This window comes from Tamandua tetradactyla, chromosome X, assembly GCF_023851605.1.
Source record: "Tamandua tetradactyla isolate mTamTet1 chromosome X, mTamTet1.pri, whole genome shotgun sequence".
In the NCBI taxonomy this organism is placed as follows: Eukaryota; Metazoa; Chordata; class Mammalia; order Pilosa; family Myrmecophagidae; genus Tamandua; species Tamandua tetradactyla.
Window position 1 is genome coordinate 7,257,592 of NC_135353.1, and position 14,145 is coordinate 7,271,736.

Genomic DNA, 14,145 nt, shown 5'->3' on the forward strand with positions numbered 1-14,145 from the left:
TATGTAGGTATAACACATCTCCATTTAGTAATCTAATGATAAAATAAAACTTATAGTTGCTAACATTACTGAACTTACTGAAAATGATGATTGCATTGTCATTTTCGGTACTCTTTTATGGGTAACAAAATCGAAAATTAGATGTTTACTGATTTGGCCAATGTCATACAATAAGAGCTATATTAATTAACCGCAGAACTCAAACTTGTTTTCTTCTTTTTCTTTCTTCTTCACTTATTCGCTCTCCTTTCCTCCCCCTCATATCTTTTTATTCCTTCCTTACTTCCTTTATATATTGGGCCATAGAACTTTGTTGTTTTAATGAAAATATAATGCATGACTTTTTCTGGATGATAATCACCAAAAATGGCAATGTAAGCAAAATTCCTATTCTAGTGTTTCTGGGTTGTTTGCTCTTTTAGTGCAAACCAATTTTTTATTTTGGCAGGAAGGAGACCCAGTGGTGACAAGGATGTGGGGAATCCAGAGTTCTGGCTGTAGGGCACAACTTCTGAACAATTATTTTATACTTAAGTCAAGGGCTTTAAATAAAATTCTATTGAATTACCCCTACCATTAGAATAACTGAATCCTAGACCCTCCCCTCCTACCTGAAAGCAAAGGCAAGAAAACACAGAGGTGACGTAACCGAAAAGAAATTCAGACAGGGATTAGATGCTTAGTTTTATTTTTTGCAGTAACAAGCATTTAAGTGCCAAACAAAATAAAGCCGGCCAAGAGGCAATACAGGCAAAAAAATTAGGCTTTAAACAATAAAGGGGCGTCTACTCCAGGAATCAATGTCCTAAGGACGGGGACATTGCCCAGGAGTGGCCACAAGATTAGGCCTTAACCCCCTTTTCCCGGCTGAGGCTTCCGAAAAAACCGGGATCCGATGTGCTGCATGGTTCGCACCACCTGGGAAAGTTGGTTGAGAAAAACGGTGATGGAAGTTTGCATGTCGCCAGGATTGTCAGCAGTCAATCGGCTGAAAAGTGAGCAGAAAAAAGAGACTCAAGTTAAAAGTGGAAAACAGGCTTTCTTCACGCTGCTGCCTCGCGCAGCCACTAATGTTAACTGGGTCTCTACTACAACGCCCCCTGGCGCTGCTACAGGCCCAAGGGGCAACTTCCCCCTCCCTTCGATGTACCCTTTCGTCTTCGTGTCTCCAGGCCCGCCATGAGGATGAAGCCTTGGGCAGAGACTGCTCGCGAGCTGCCAGCTCCCCCCCCAGCCCCCACGCCCAGGTCTTCTGTAACTCACACGATCAGATCAGAGCCGGACACTGCCAGCTCCTTACGGCCCCCTCCGTGGAAGGCTTCGGAGGTCAGGGACCGGCGGGCGACCTCGGCCTCCAGGAAGGACAGGAAAGGCACGGTGAGGGTGCTGGCAGAGACGAGTTAAGGAACCATCCACTGGCCTTGGGCCTCCTTGCCAGCCCCCGTCCCCTCAGGCCACCCCGAGCCCATGTCCCCTAGGCCACCTCCTCCAGCCACCCTTCCCCTTTCTCTCCCTCTCTCTCTGTTCTCCCTTTTGCCCACCCCCACAAGCAGCACTCCCACCCCGACAGCTCTGACAGTTCTCTCAATCCCCTCAACCCCCCAGCACCCCCGCCCCCCCGTTCCCACAGGTCGGGCGCAGCCGATCACCAGCCCTCAGCCCCGCTGCCACGACCCGGGCAGGCCACCTTGAAAAGGATACAACTCCAGCGGTTGATTTGCCTGCCCTCTTGCATTTCCATCCCGTGCGGAGACTTGCAGCATCCCCTCGACCTGGGGAGCACCACCGGCTGAGGTGCCCTCGCCTTCCGCGCCCTTCGGGCCGCCGGAGCCAGGAGGACGGCGGCCCGGGTCACCTGCGCCTCCAGAACCTCCCTGGTCTCCTGCGCTGCTGGCCCCGTCGCATGCTCCTTCGTCTGCCTCCATGTCTGCCGCTCCTCCGCCTCTCTGCTTCCTCTGAACCCTCCTCTCACAGGTGCTTCCTCTCCGCCCGCCTCTGAGGAACTGAGTCTCTCCTCAAGAAGCTCCGCCCCTTACCAGAAGCGTGGGCTCTTAGTGCGCCTGCGCAAACAAGCACCCCAATGTGGTGACAGGGCATGTGACCAGCTCCCACCAACCAGCTCTATCCTAGCTGTGGAGCACGCATCAAGAATCTTCCTGAAGCTCCACCCCTTTGTGCCTTAGCACACGAGTCTACCGTAGTGCACCTGCGCAAACAGCCGCCTCGTGAGGCTGCAGGGCACGTGACTGGTTCCCACCAACTGACCTGCACTGGCTGAGGAGAGACTCAAAAGCGCTCTTGAAGCTGTGTCCCTTACCCCAGTGCGCCTGCGCAAACAGGTGTCTAGTGAGGCTATGGAGCACGTGACTGATTCCTGCCGAGCTGGTCTTGCCCCATGCTGTGTAGAGATTGAGACTCACTCACCAACCTTTCCAGAGAGCTGGGCAGTAGGACTGGGCCTGAGGGTCCCAGTGCTTCTGACAGCCATACTGTGTTGGTCCAAGAGGCTGGTTTTTTATTGTCTTATTAAACATTAAGTGAACGGTGAGATTTCTGCTTGCATGTATCACAAAAGAGGAAACAACCCAAACTGTCCCTCTCCTTGCCTACCCATCCCTTTCAGCCCTGATGTCCACCTCAAATAATGATCCTACTATCTTAGTCCTTCTTGATTTCTGCCATTTCCTCACCCATATGCCATATCCAATCTTTCTGCAAGTCCTATCAACTCTTCCTTTGTAATGGATACTGCTTCTTCATGTACAAGGTTTTGTTTGAATTCCTGTTTTCAGTTCTTTTAGTATATACCTAGGAGTGGAAATGCTGGGTCATATGATAATTCCATGTTTAATGTATTGAGGAACTGCCAAACTATTGCTTTAAAAAAATTACATCCAGCCGATTAAGTATGAAGTGATATTTCATTGTGGTCTTGATTTGCATTTCCCTAATGACTAATGATGTTGATCATCTTTTAATGTGCATATTGGATGCAGGTATATTTTCTTGGAGAAATTTTTATTCAAATCATTTTCCCATTTAAAAATATGGGCTATTTATTTTATTGCTGGGTTGTAAAACATCTTTTTACATTCTGGATACAAGTCACTTATCAGACATTTTATTTTCAAATATTTTCTCCCATTCTATGTGTAGTCTTTTCATTTTCTTGATGGTATCACTAGAAGAACAAAAGTTTTTAATTTTGATGTGGTTCACTTTATTTTTTTTCTTTGTGGCTTGTTCTTTTTGGTATCATACCTCAGAAACAATTGATTAACCAAATTCCACACTTATTGCCTCCATAACCCTGACCAAAAAAAAAATCTCAAAACCTTTCATTCAACAGATATTTTTGTGAACACTTGCTATATGCTAGGTACTATTTTAAGTACTAAGGATAAGATAGTTTTGCTGGTTTGAAATGATGTGTGTACCCTAGAAAAGCCATGTTTTAATCCTAATCCCATTTTGTAAAGGCAGCCATTTCTTCTAATCCCTATTCAGCATGGAATGTTTGAAACTGTAATCAGATCATCTCCCTAGAGATGTGATTTAATCAAGAGTCGGTGTTAAACTGGATTAGCTGGAGGCGTGTCTCCATCCATTTGGGTGGGTCTTAATTAGTTTCTGGAGTCCTATAAAAGAGGAAACATTTTGGAGAAAGAAAGAGATTCAGAGACAGCAGAGCAGAATGACGTGGCCACAAGAAGCAGAGTCCACCAGCCAGCGACCTTTGGAGATGAAGAAGGAAAATGCTTCCCGGGTAGCTTCATGAAACAAGAAGCCAAGAGAAGCTAGCAGATGATGCCATGTTCGCCATGTGCCCTTCCAAATGAGAGAGGAACCCTGACCGTGTTCACCATGTGCCTTTCCAGATGGGAGAGAAACTCTGACTGTGTTCGCCATATGCCCTTCCACTTGAGAGAGAAACCCTGGACTTCACTGGCCTCCTTGAACCAGGGTTTATTTCCCTGGATACCTTTGATTGGACATTTCTATGGACTTGTTTTAATTGGGACATTTTCTCAGCCTTAAAACTGTGAGATAGCAACTCATTAAATTCCCCTTTTAAAAAAATCATTCCATTTCTGATATATTGCATTCCGGCAGCTAGCAAACTAGAGCAATAATCAACAGTTGTGTGTAGCAGAGATTGCTATCTGCTCCCCAATATTCAGGCTCTCTTCTGGACAGACTACATTTCTCAGCTTCCCTTTCAATTAGACGTAGCTTGTGAATTCTTGTCAGTGCAATGTCAGTGGAAGTAATGTGTGCCCCTTGTAAGCCTGGTCCATATATATTACTCATGTGCCCTTCTTCATGCTGTTTTCTGCTCTTGTAATTATAATAGAGATGTCTTAGGAGCCTCAGCAGGGCCGGCAAAAACCCCACAATCTTATTTTTCCACGTAGCTCAGTAGAGTTGTAATGATAATTAAATATGGATATGAATACTTAGTATAATTCCTGTTCAATAAATGTTCTTTTCTGTAGTTATTATTAGGGTTATGGGTGCTCCAGTAATCAGCTGGGGTGGGAAAGAAATAAGAATCCCCCCCCCTTATTCATCAGATAAATAGTGCAACTAGAACTGGGCTCCTATAGACAAAGCCTCAGACTTGCTGATGCTGGCAGTATTTCTGCAGTTTCTCTATTGATGAACCAAGGTAATTCTAAGCTACCTTAAATAATTGAATGGACCATAATTTTGGAATTCATGATCTCATAAAATGCAGCTTAAGCTAAAAACAATATAATCTTGGTTATAATGGCTATGAAAATTCTAAATTGTGGCTGGAACATCTTGCACTTACATAGCATTTTCTGTAAAAGCTCTCCAACAAACGGTCTGACTCCAGTTTTGATGTTTGACTTTTGACAGCTTGTAAACTTCCCTCTTCTCATTATGTAAACAACTGAGCAAGTTGATAAGAAAGCCTGGATACTCCCTCTTTTGGGGCTGGTGGAAAGTTCAAACCACACAATCCCTAGCTCACATGTGAGAACACTCACTCCAGACTCACCCACTAATCAACATAAAAACCAAGCCAGTCTCTTTCCCCGCTCTCTCAAGACATTTTTGAATTTGTTTAGGAACCACCACTGCTGTGCTCAGAAAGCCTCTTTATATGAGTAATAAACAGTTTCATACTCCCTTGGATCATGTGGGGTATCAGCCTCAATATCCAAAATGAATTTTGGATGCAATCATATCCTACCAGTGGGGGTTGTCTACAACAACTGGGTATATGAGCACGATTTCTAACCACTGTCCACCATCATTGGGGGTCTTTCTTCTTGGTCTTTGGCTTGCTAACTGGCTCTGTTGCTTGTTGGTGAGTATGCACTTCAGATTATTGTCTGCTGGCTAGCTTGTGCTGATTTGTGCTGCATAGGTTGAGTTCTAAAAAACCTCTATCATAGACTTAACCAATTGAAGTTGGAAGTTTGATGGTTAGGGACAGGATTATGGAATTGGGTCCCTCTTTAGAGTAGTCTTAGATAATATGCCTGAGCCTGTACCTATCTTTAAGTCTCAGATTGTGCCTCAATTCTGGCATAAGCTGTCACTGACACTAGGCTTACTAGAACAATTATTTTCTTGTGACCATTGGTAGTGTGTCTCAACCTGGTGTTGACACCATTTGTATTAGTTAGGGTTCTCTAGAGAAACGGCATCAACAGGAAATATTCGTAAATATAAAATTTATGAAAGTGTCTCAAGTAACAGTGTGAATGTAGAGTCCAAAATCTGTAGGGCAGGTTGTGAAGCTGAAGATTCCAATGGAGGGTCTGGACAAATTCCACAGGAGAGGCTTGCCAGCCAAAGCAGGAAGACAGCCTGTCTCTTCTGAATCCTCTTTAAAAGGCTTGCATTGATTAGATTAAGCATCACGCATTGCAGAAGACACACCCCTTGGCTGATTACAAATGGAATCAGCTGTGGATGCAGTCAACGTGATCATGATTTAATTCTATGAAATGTTCTCATTGCAACAGACAGGCCAGCACTTGCCCAACCAGACAAACAGGTACCACCACTTGGCCAAGTTGACACATGAACTTGACCATGACACCATTCTATAGGCAGCTCAAGGGAAAGAGTGATACCCTATGCAATGTACGGGGTCATCAGGTGGTCACTTGTTTGGAGGAAGAGCAGTTGCAATGTGGCATACTAAGGTCACACTCTTAAAAGCAGTTGGCTCACTAGGACCTTACAAGATGTTTCTGCTCCTGTTATCTATGCCTCTTTCACCAAAAGAAATCCTGATCCTCAGAGTCATAGGAAGAGACACCCACAGCAGCCCTGTTACACATCCTAGGTGTTTATTCAACCAGTGACATGGAGGAGGCCCATAGCCCTAACAATACTGATTTGAAGCTCTCTGGGAGAACAAACTTATCAATATGAGCAGGATAGAGGACCCTCCTCTTTGAAGTATATTCAATAACCACACCCCCCCCAGATACACACATATGCATGCATACACACACACTGAGAAAGTTACCTAATGGTAAGCAAGTAGTGAAAGGTCTTCAAGACCATTGCTGGAGGGAAAAGTCATGATTTACATCACTACTGAGATGTAAATACAAGCACATTAGCTAGAAGGGATTTTAGGTGAGGCATCCAAAATACTAGGTAATGGTGAAAGGTGGAAGAGAACAGAATGAACCATTGAGTGGGGGTGACCATGGGGAAAGGTTTGGAGGGAAACCTCCTCTCTCTGCCCTGCGAATCACCACAACTGAGCCAGGGGAGAAGAGGAGAGATGACAGGTCAGTTTGAAAGTCTTTTTAGGGAGTGTTGTGGAAATTCCCCCTTTCTCTAACTGTAGCATGTTGCCTCTCCCCCTCCATCCACATTCCCTCTCCCAAAGAATTGTCAGGGGTGGTGCTTTTATGATGTCTGAGCTACCTCAGAACTTCTGTCAGTTGGAGAGAAGGACTTTGTGGTCGGACAAAGCTGAAGGTTGGTTTCTCACTGTCCTGGGTACTTATATATAGGAAGGCCAGGAGCATCAGGGTAGCCTCTGTTGGCTACACCAGGGAAAAAATGTCCAGTAAAATCCAGGGGCCTAGAGCAGACATGGAGAACCCCACCACGAGCACAGGACTATCAACTGCAAACACTGAAGAGATAAAGGAGTTCATCTATCATATCAAGGGCCAAGATGCTACCAAGGTCAGATGGCTCTATTCATGATCCTCTTCTTCTCCCTTGACTTCCCACTCCAAGGCTCCTGCCTGTCCTTGCCTGGTACAAAACCCCTCCTCAGCCCACACTTCTCCTCGTAAAGACCCCTTACCATCCCTGTCCCCAACCACTCCCTCCCAAACGCATACCCTTCTGAGCTTATTCTTTCTTTACCAGCTGGAGAATATAATCATGAAGGTAAAATCAGTCCTTGAAAAGAATGCAGGAAGGCGTAAGAAAGGAAAACCTTCACAAATACTGGTCTTCTATCGCAAGTCAAATAAGAAAAAGAATCCAGTTATGGTAAACAAGAAAGAAGAGACCCTGAAGAAGCCTGCCACTTGAAAGAATTCCTTGGGCAAAGCATGGGCTAAAAGCCCCAAACCATCTTCTGTGTAATTGGCATGGAGATGGAGTCTTACATGACAGGGTCAAAAAATAAAGATGATAAATAAAATGAGCAAGTTTTGAAAAGTTTCTCCATTTTTTCGAAGATGTATGTGTTTCATTGTGGATTCTCAGGGGGAGGAAAGAAGAAAGAGAAGAGTCAGGTGTGGGAGAAGTGAGGACGGTGGGATTTTGCAGGGTTGGGGACCAGACCAGCCAGTCATCAAGGATAAGGACTGAGTCAGACTTGAACATGGAAAACAAAATTCCTCATTGAAACCTTGATCCATGGGCAAGGAGGAAAAGGACTTGGTGTTTGTGCATGTGGGTTGAAGGGAGGAAAGGGAATGGTGACATCAAGGATTAGATTGCTAGAACCCATGTGGGGCAGCATTTGATGTTTGTGGGTTGGCAATGTATAACAGAATCTGAGTCCATTTTTGATGTTTGGATTCTGGCAGCTGTTAAACCGCACCCTGCCCTCTCCTCTGCCCCACATCTTCGCAAGCTAAAAAAGTCTTTGCGCCCCGTCCCGTTGGTGTTGGTAGGGAACTCAAATCATGGCTCTCTTTGCTGCTTGCAGGACCATTCATCAAGCCCCACTCTCTAACCACAATGAAAGCCCGGGCCAGTCTCCTTTCCTTGCTCTCTCAAGCCACTTTAGAACTGCACTGCTCTCCCCAGATACCTCCATTATGTAGGTAATCAACTTTTTCATGCCCCTTTGATGTGTTTGATGTCGGCAATCTTGTGTTCCAAACCAAATTTAGGGTGGGGGTCCATCTACCTCTGCAGACGATCAGAACAATTGGTGCTATGAGAAAGATACCCAGACAATGGCCACCACTACCAGAGATCTTTCTTTTCTTGCTTAGGCTTCCTAACTGGTTCTGCTGCCCACTGTCAAGCTCGTGCTTGTGTAGCTATGCAACGCTGTACTGCACTGTTGAGCCCAACAGAGCTTCTGTAACAGATTCAGCTGGCTTAAGTCATTGGTTCCTATCATTCACTGGTGCTTAAGGATAGTTGTATGGCCTTGCCGGGGTCGAGTAGCTCTGCTGTGACCTTTCTGTGTGTCTTAGGATGAAGCTGGATGAAGCTGTGATTGACACTAAAGCCCCCAGGAAAAGAGTACACCGTGTAATCCATTGGTTGTGTGTCTCAAGCAGGCGTTGGCACCCCAATCTATAGGGTGCTCAGGGGAAAGACTGTATCTTATATATGCTATTTAAGATGCTTAAATAGCTTCACTATACCGCTGCTATCCGTGTCTCTGTCTCAACATTCTGATCCTCAGGGCTACAGGGAAAAGCAGTGAAAGGGTTCATTCAAACCCAACCGAAGCCCAAAATCTTTAAGAGTACCTTGTAATAATAATAAAGGAAGCAGCCAGTCTTCAAGAAGAAAGCATTGCCTTGATGATGCCTTCATTTGCATATTTTCACAGCCTTAAAACTGTAATCTAATAAATTTCCATTGTTAAAGCAAAGAAAAAAGATTAAATAAAAAAATAGTAAAGAGCACAATCTTCAATGAAGCTAGCACTTTTGAATGTATATGCAAAAGAAACTCTTTTAAGAACCTCAATACCATAAAAGAAATAGTAAAGGGTGTTGTTCAAAAGCAACCCCCATAATATATGGTATAAATATAAGTAAATGTATAGAAACAAAATTAGATTAGTGGTTATATAGGAATGGGAAGGATAGAGGGATTGGGAGGTGATTGCTAAGGGGTATGAGATTTTTCTTTTTGAAGCAATGAAAATGTTCAAGAGGTTGAATGTGGTGATGAATACATGACTCTGGTTATAATAAAAGCCACTGGTTGTACACGTTGGATAGAGTCTATCGCATGTGAATATGTCTCATTAAAACTGCTTTAAGAAAGAAAAGTAACCCCTATAAAAAGCTCCAGGTCAATTGAATGCAGAGGGGAATTCAACCAAACCTTTAAGATATAGGTAACTCCAATACTATTTAAACTAGTTGTTTATGGGGGTGATTTGAGAAATGTAGGGATAGTTCAATATTAGAATATCTATGAATATAATTCACCATTTTCATAGACAAAAGTGGAAAATCATATAATCCTTCAACAGCTGTTGAAGAGGTCTTAACAAAATTCAATAGCTATTCATGCTTTACAAAAGAAAACTCTTGATAAAATCAGATTGGGGCATACTTCTAGCACAATGATTAATAAGAAAACCCCTAGAGCATCCCTACTAAAATCTGGAACAAACTAAAGTCCTCTTTTACCAACACTATAATTCAACATTATTCTGCGGGTAAAAGATAAAATCAGACAAAAGAAAGCTACAGGTACTAAAATCTAACCAAAAACTGTTATAAGTGATAAGAAAAAAAAGCAAAGGTGGCCCAGTATATAACTGATACACAAAATTCAAGGGCCTTCATGAATGAAAGCAATAACTAGGTAAAGGTAAACAAAATCCCGTTTATAGTGATATTAAAAACTATATAATAAGCAGGAATAAATTTAACAAGACAATGTACAAGAGTTAATAATAAAAACTTATTAAAGGAAGCAAAAAAAAGCCTTGAATAAGTTCATTTTAGTAAAACATTTTATGTCACCCAAACGATATCGAAAATCTTATCATTTGAATATGCAACCAATATAAAAATTATTAATGAGCTAATTTTGCATTCTTTTCTCATACAACGTCTTTGAAATCTGATGTGTGCACTTACATCTCAATTTGGACTGGCCACATGCCAAGTGCTCAATAGTTATGTGATTTGTGGCTTCCTTAATTGGACAGCACATATCGCGGTGGGGTGGGGAGGCAAGCACACTCACACATTGCTAATGGTCAGGCAAATATATATAATCTACAGGAAAAGGAATTTGACATTTCCTATCAACATTTACACGTATCATTTAAATATATCGATTTACCTTCAATTATGTAAGTACAAGTATATATTTGTGGTTTTGAGCAATGAAAAGTATAACAATAGTTTCCATTCACATTTCTTTGGTTATTACCGAGATTGTTTATTTCCCCCAATGTTTTTATTTAGTCATTTTGCTTTATTCCTCTGTGAATTGTCTTTTCATATTCTTTATTTTGCTTTTGTTTCAGTGAGTTGGATTATTTAAAGCATTTAAATAAGCTTTTTTAAATTAGAAGGTTATCACGGTTTTGTTAATATATATGGAAAATATTTTCCCCAATTGACTTACCTTTTTTATGGAGATTAATCTATTAATTTTAATAGATTAAAATTATTATTCTCTTCCATTGCCCCAAGAGTTTCACTCTGTCTTGAAATAGCTGTATATTCATTTATAGTTTCTTTTCTTATTAAAAATGGTTTTCACTTACATTTGACTCTTCATACATTTAAAAATTATTTTGCCTGAGGATCTGACTTCATTTTGCTTGGTTTCTCCACAGTTCCATAGTTTCCCCAGCATCATTTATCACAGAACATTGCTTGCTGAACTTGTGATGCCAGTTCATATGTTAAATTCTTACACATAATAGGGTATGTTTTCTTATTAATCATTATACATTTTTCTGCATCATTAATTTCTGCTTTTGTGTTCATAATCTGGTGTAGAAAGAGGCAGAGGCCTGAGTTGTTTTGTTTGAACATTATAAGAATATCTGGTGCATGTGGCCACATGGCTTACCCAAATATTTTGAGTTACTCAGTTATTTTTGTACATGCATAGAAAGGATCTGGAAATGTTCTTAGAACATCTTAGAACATTTTAGAGCACCGTCCTGAATGTGCATTAGTTTTCTATTGCTGCATAACATATCACTATAAACATAGAGGCTGAACTTCCTCAGCACATGGTGGCCTCAAGAACTCTTTACAGCTTGTTCACTTACTTTCACTTGTTAGCAGTCCCATATTTTCTCTCCCGTACATCAAGGGACTTTAGGTCTGCATATCTTTAATTTTCATAGATAATGCCAACTACAGCCTTGTCAAATTCTTTGAATTGTCCAGACCGTACACAAATCTGAGCTGACAGAAAAAACCCTCATTTTTATTTGATTTTGTTATTGTTGAAGTTGGCCATCAGCATTTTCTCTATCAATTAGTTGCTATTATCTTTTGCCAGTTTTTCTATTTGGTTAGTTTACCCGCAATTACCAAAATCTGGACACAGACATGATTTCCATCAATAGCAACATAAAAAGAAAAAAAGGGAATGAATTATGGACATATGCAACTACCTGGGATGCATTTCAGATGCATTATGATAAATGAAAATCAATTTACATGTTCAACATTTACATTGTAATGCACCTCTTAGGCATCCTTTTAATAATTATGTTTTTGAAGAATTGTTAGAAAGAGAAAAAGCTAATGCTAAGTGAAAAATATTCAGGAAAAATGTTAATGCTAAATTTACAATAATTTATAATTGTTGGGTATACTTAATATATAAATGCAATTATTAACTAAGAAAATAGTTAATGCTTGACTTTAGCGAATGCTTAATGCCAAGAATTTTAATTTTTTAAGTTTCCTAAATTGTGTTCAACTACCTTTTACTACTTGAATATCTGAATCTCAGAACCTTCCTTTCAACCTAAAGACAAAATTAAGAAACTCTGGAAGTGCCGTAGCTGAAAAGAAACTCAGACACATTATAGCAGCTCAATTTTATTTTTTGCAGTAAAGAACATTTAAGCACCCATCTCCTCCAGTAACAGTGAAACAAAGCAAGTGGGTCCCGAGCCCCCAAAAAGCTAATACAGGCAAAAAAATTAGATTCTGATAATAAAGCGACAACTTTTCTAGAAATCAATGCCTTATGCACTGCCCAGTAGGGGAAACAAGATTAAGGCTCAGCCCCCTTTTCCCGACCTAAGCTTAGGGGAAACGGGGGCCCAATGCGTTGAATGTTCCGCATCACCAAGGAAAGCTGGCTGAGGAAAGCATTGACCGACATTCGTAAGAGAACAGGGTCTTCGGCAGTCCATCTCCTAAAAGAAAGGGGCAAAGAAAATCCAGTTAAAGGGGAGAACTCTGTCCTAGGCCGACGGCCCACCCCTCCTCTACAGACCCGACACTGAGGTGTCCCTCTGTCTCCATGACCACCTTCCTCGGGCTGAGATGGGTCCTCAGAACCCGCTGCCACCCTCCAACCGGGCCCGTTCCATAACTGACACAGCCAGAACACTGCCAGTCACTGCGAAGTCCTTCTGAATCCCTTGACCTTGGCGTTGATCACTTGGAATCAGGGACCTGCGGGCCATCTCTGCCTCCAGTGAGGATCGGAAAGGCACGGTGAGGGTGCTGGGAGAGGTAGTATTAAGGCACCATCCTCTTCTGATTTCATCTGTGCCCCAGGCCCGCTTCTATATCAGCCCACCCACAATCCTCTCCCACCAGCCTAGGCCTCCATATTCTCCCCTGTCCCTTCCCTCACACTGCCAGCACCCCCCACCTTGTACTCTGATTCCCTTTCTTTCCCCTCTGCCCTGCCCGTCACCCCTGCCAACAGCCTGGGAAAGGATACAACTCCAGCACTCGGCTTCCCGGTCCTCCAGCCTCAGGCGCTACGTCTCCATTCGGCCCCGGGTCCAGTGGGGCCTGAGCAACCTGAGGGGCATCTCTGGCGGCAGCGTCGTCCCCTCTTCCCCCACAGGGGCCTCGGGGTCCACCGGGCCCACCAGGGCCACCCTGCGCGTCGGGCCCACCCCGGACGTCGAGCCCTCCAGGGCCCCCCTGGGCATCAGGGCCACCCTGGGGGTTGGGGCCACCGGGGCCGCCGCGGGCATTGGGACCACCGGGACCTCTTTGGACGCCAGGTTCTTCTGCAGCACGAGCCTCGCCGCCTGCACCTTCGTATGCGCCTTCTACGGCTGCCGACCCTTTGCTGTGCCCCTCAGAACCCATGGCGAACACAAGCGCGCTCTCCAATGGCCGCTTAGGACTGAGGCGTTCTCCTCAAGCTCTCCCTCAACACCCAGCCGAGCGTGAGATCTCAGTGCGCCTGCGCAAACCAGCTTCTAGGGCGCGCACAGGACACGTGATCATTTCCCTCCAATCCCGTTCCATCCTGGTTATCAACCGTCTTTGGCGCCCACGTGAAGCCCCGCCCCTTAGCGAGTGCTCCACCTCAGGGGGTCTGTGCAAACAGGGCCCTGATGAGGCTTCAGAACGTCTGACTGGTTCCCACCAAGCCAGCCCTGCCATAGGCGCGAAAACCCCTTAGGCTGAGGCCGCCTCAGCTCATAACTCCATCCAAGTGCATCTGCACAAACAGCCTACTAGGGAGGGCCTTGGCACATGCCCAGTTCACCACGTTGTCCAGCCTCGGTCTTCTCTGGGGCACAGAGACTGAAGTGCCATCATGAAGTTGTTCAGGGGGTCTGCGACAGGGGATCAGCCTGGGTCTCTCAGGGCTTCCGGAGGCCGACCGGGCAGCCATAGGGGCAGCTTGGCTGTGGCGATATGGGTCAAGTCCCTGCCTGCAAACGGTCAAGTTTTTGTCGTTGTGGTTGTTGTTTTAGAAAAATTTGCGAATAGAGTGAGGTTTCTGCTTGTATATTTCTAA

The 14,145-nt window shown here is 43.8% G+C and overlaps 2 protein-coding genes and 1 long non-coding RNA gene across 3 annotated transcripts; 1 reads left to right on the top strand and 2 right to left on the bottom strand.

Annotated features, from left to right (window-relative positions):
• Window positions 1-673: 673 nt before the first annotated feature.
• Window positions 674-2,057, bottom strand: LOC143670662 (EKC/KEOPS complex subunit LAGE3-like). The gene is made up of 3 exons (XM_077145574.1): window positions 1,702-2,057; window positions 1,264-1,386; window positions 674-988 (listed from the first exon to the last, which is right to left on the bottom strand). The coding sequence occupies exons 1-3, from the start codon at window positions 1,923-1,925 to the stop codon at window positions 850-852; spliced, it is 486 nt and encodes a 161-aa protein (XP_077001689.1). The 5' UTR covers window positions 1,926-2,057; the 3' UTR covers window positions 674-849.
• A 4,873-nt stretch (window positions 2,058-6,930) lies between these two features.
• LOC143670887 (uncharacterized) lies at window positions 6,931-7,663 on the top strand. The gene is made up of 2 exons (XR_013169475.1): window positions 6,931-7,191; window positions 7,381-7,663. It is a non-coding gene; the product is annotated as an uncharacterized LOC143670887 (long non-coding RNA).
• Window positions 7,664-12,238: 4,575 nt separating this feature from the next.
• Window positions 12,239-13,590, bottom strand: LOC143670753 (uncharacterized). The gene is made up of 3 exons (XM_077145710.1): window positions 13,105-13,590; window positions 12,753-12,881; window positions 12,239-12,568 (listed from the first exon to the last, which is right to left on the bottom strand). The coding sequence occupies exons 1-3, from the start codon at window positions 13,482-13,484 to the stop codon at window positions 12,424-12,426; spliced, it is 654 nt and encodes a 217-aa protein (XP_077001825.1). The 5' UTR covers window positions 13,485-13,590; the 3' UTR covers window positions 12,239-12,423.
• Between the last annotated feature and the right edge of the window lie 555 nt (window positions 13,591-14,145).

Coding starts and splice junctions, on each gene's coding strand:
- LOC143670662 (XM_077145574.1), bottom strand. CDS start 1,925: ATGGAGGCAGACGAAGGAGCATGCGACGGGGCCAGCAGCGCAGGAGAC. Junction 1,387..1,701: donor GCAAATCAACCGCTGGAGTT/GTATCCTTTTCA, acceptor CGTCTCTGCCAG/CACCCTCACCGTGCCTTTCC. Junction 989..1,263: donor TCCGGCTCTGATCTGATCGT/GTGAGTTACAGA, acceptor CTCACTTTTCAG/CCGATTGACTGCTGACAATC.
- LOC143670753 (XM_077145710.1), bottom strand. CDS start 13,484: ATGGGTTCTGAGGGGCACAGCAAAGGGTCGGCAGCCGTAGAAGGCGCA. Junction 12,882..13,104: donor GGAAGCCGAGTGCTGGAGTT/GTATCCTTTCCC, acceptor TACCTCTCCCAG/CACCCTCACCGTGCCTTTCC. Junction 12,569..12,752: donor ACTGGCAGTGTTCTGGCTGT/GTCAGTTATGGA, acceptor CCTTTCTTTTAG/GAGATGGACTGCCGAAGACC.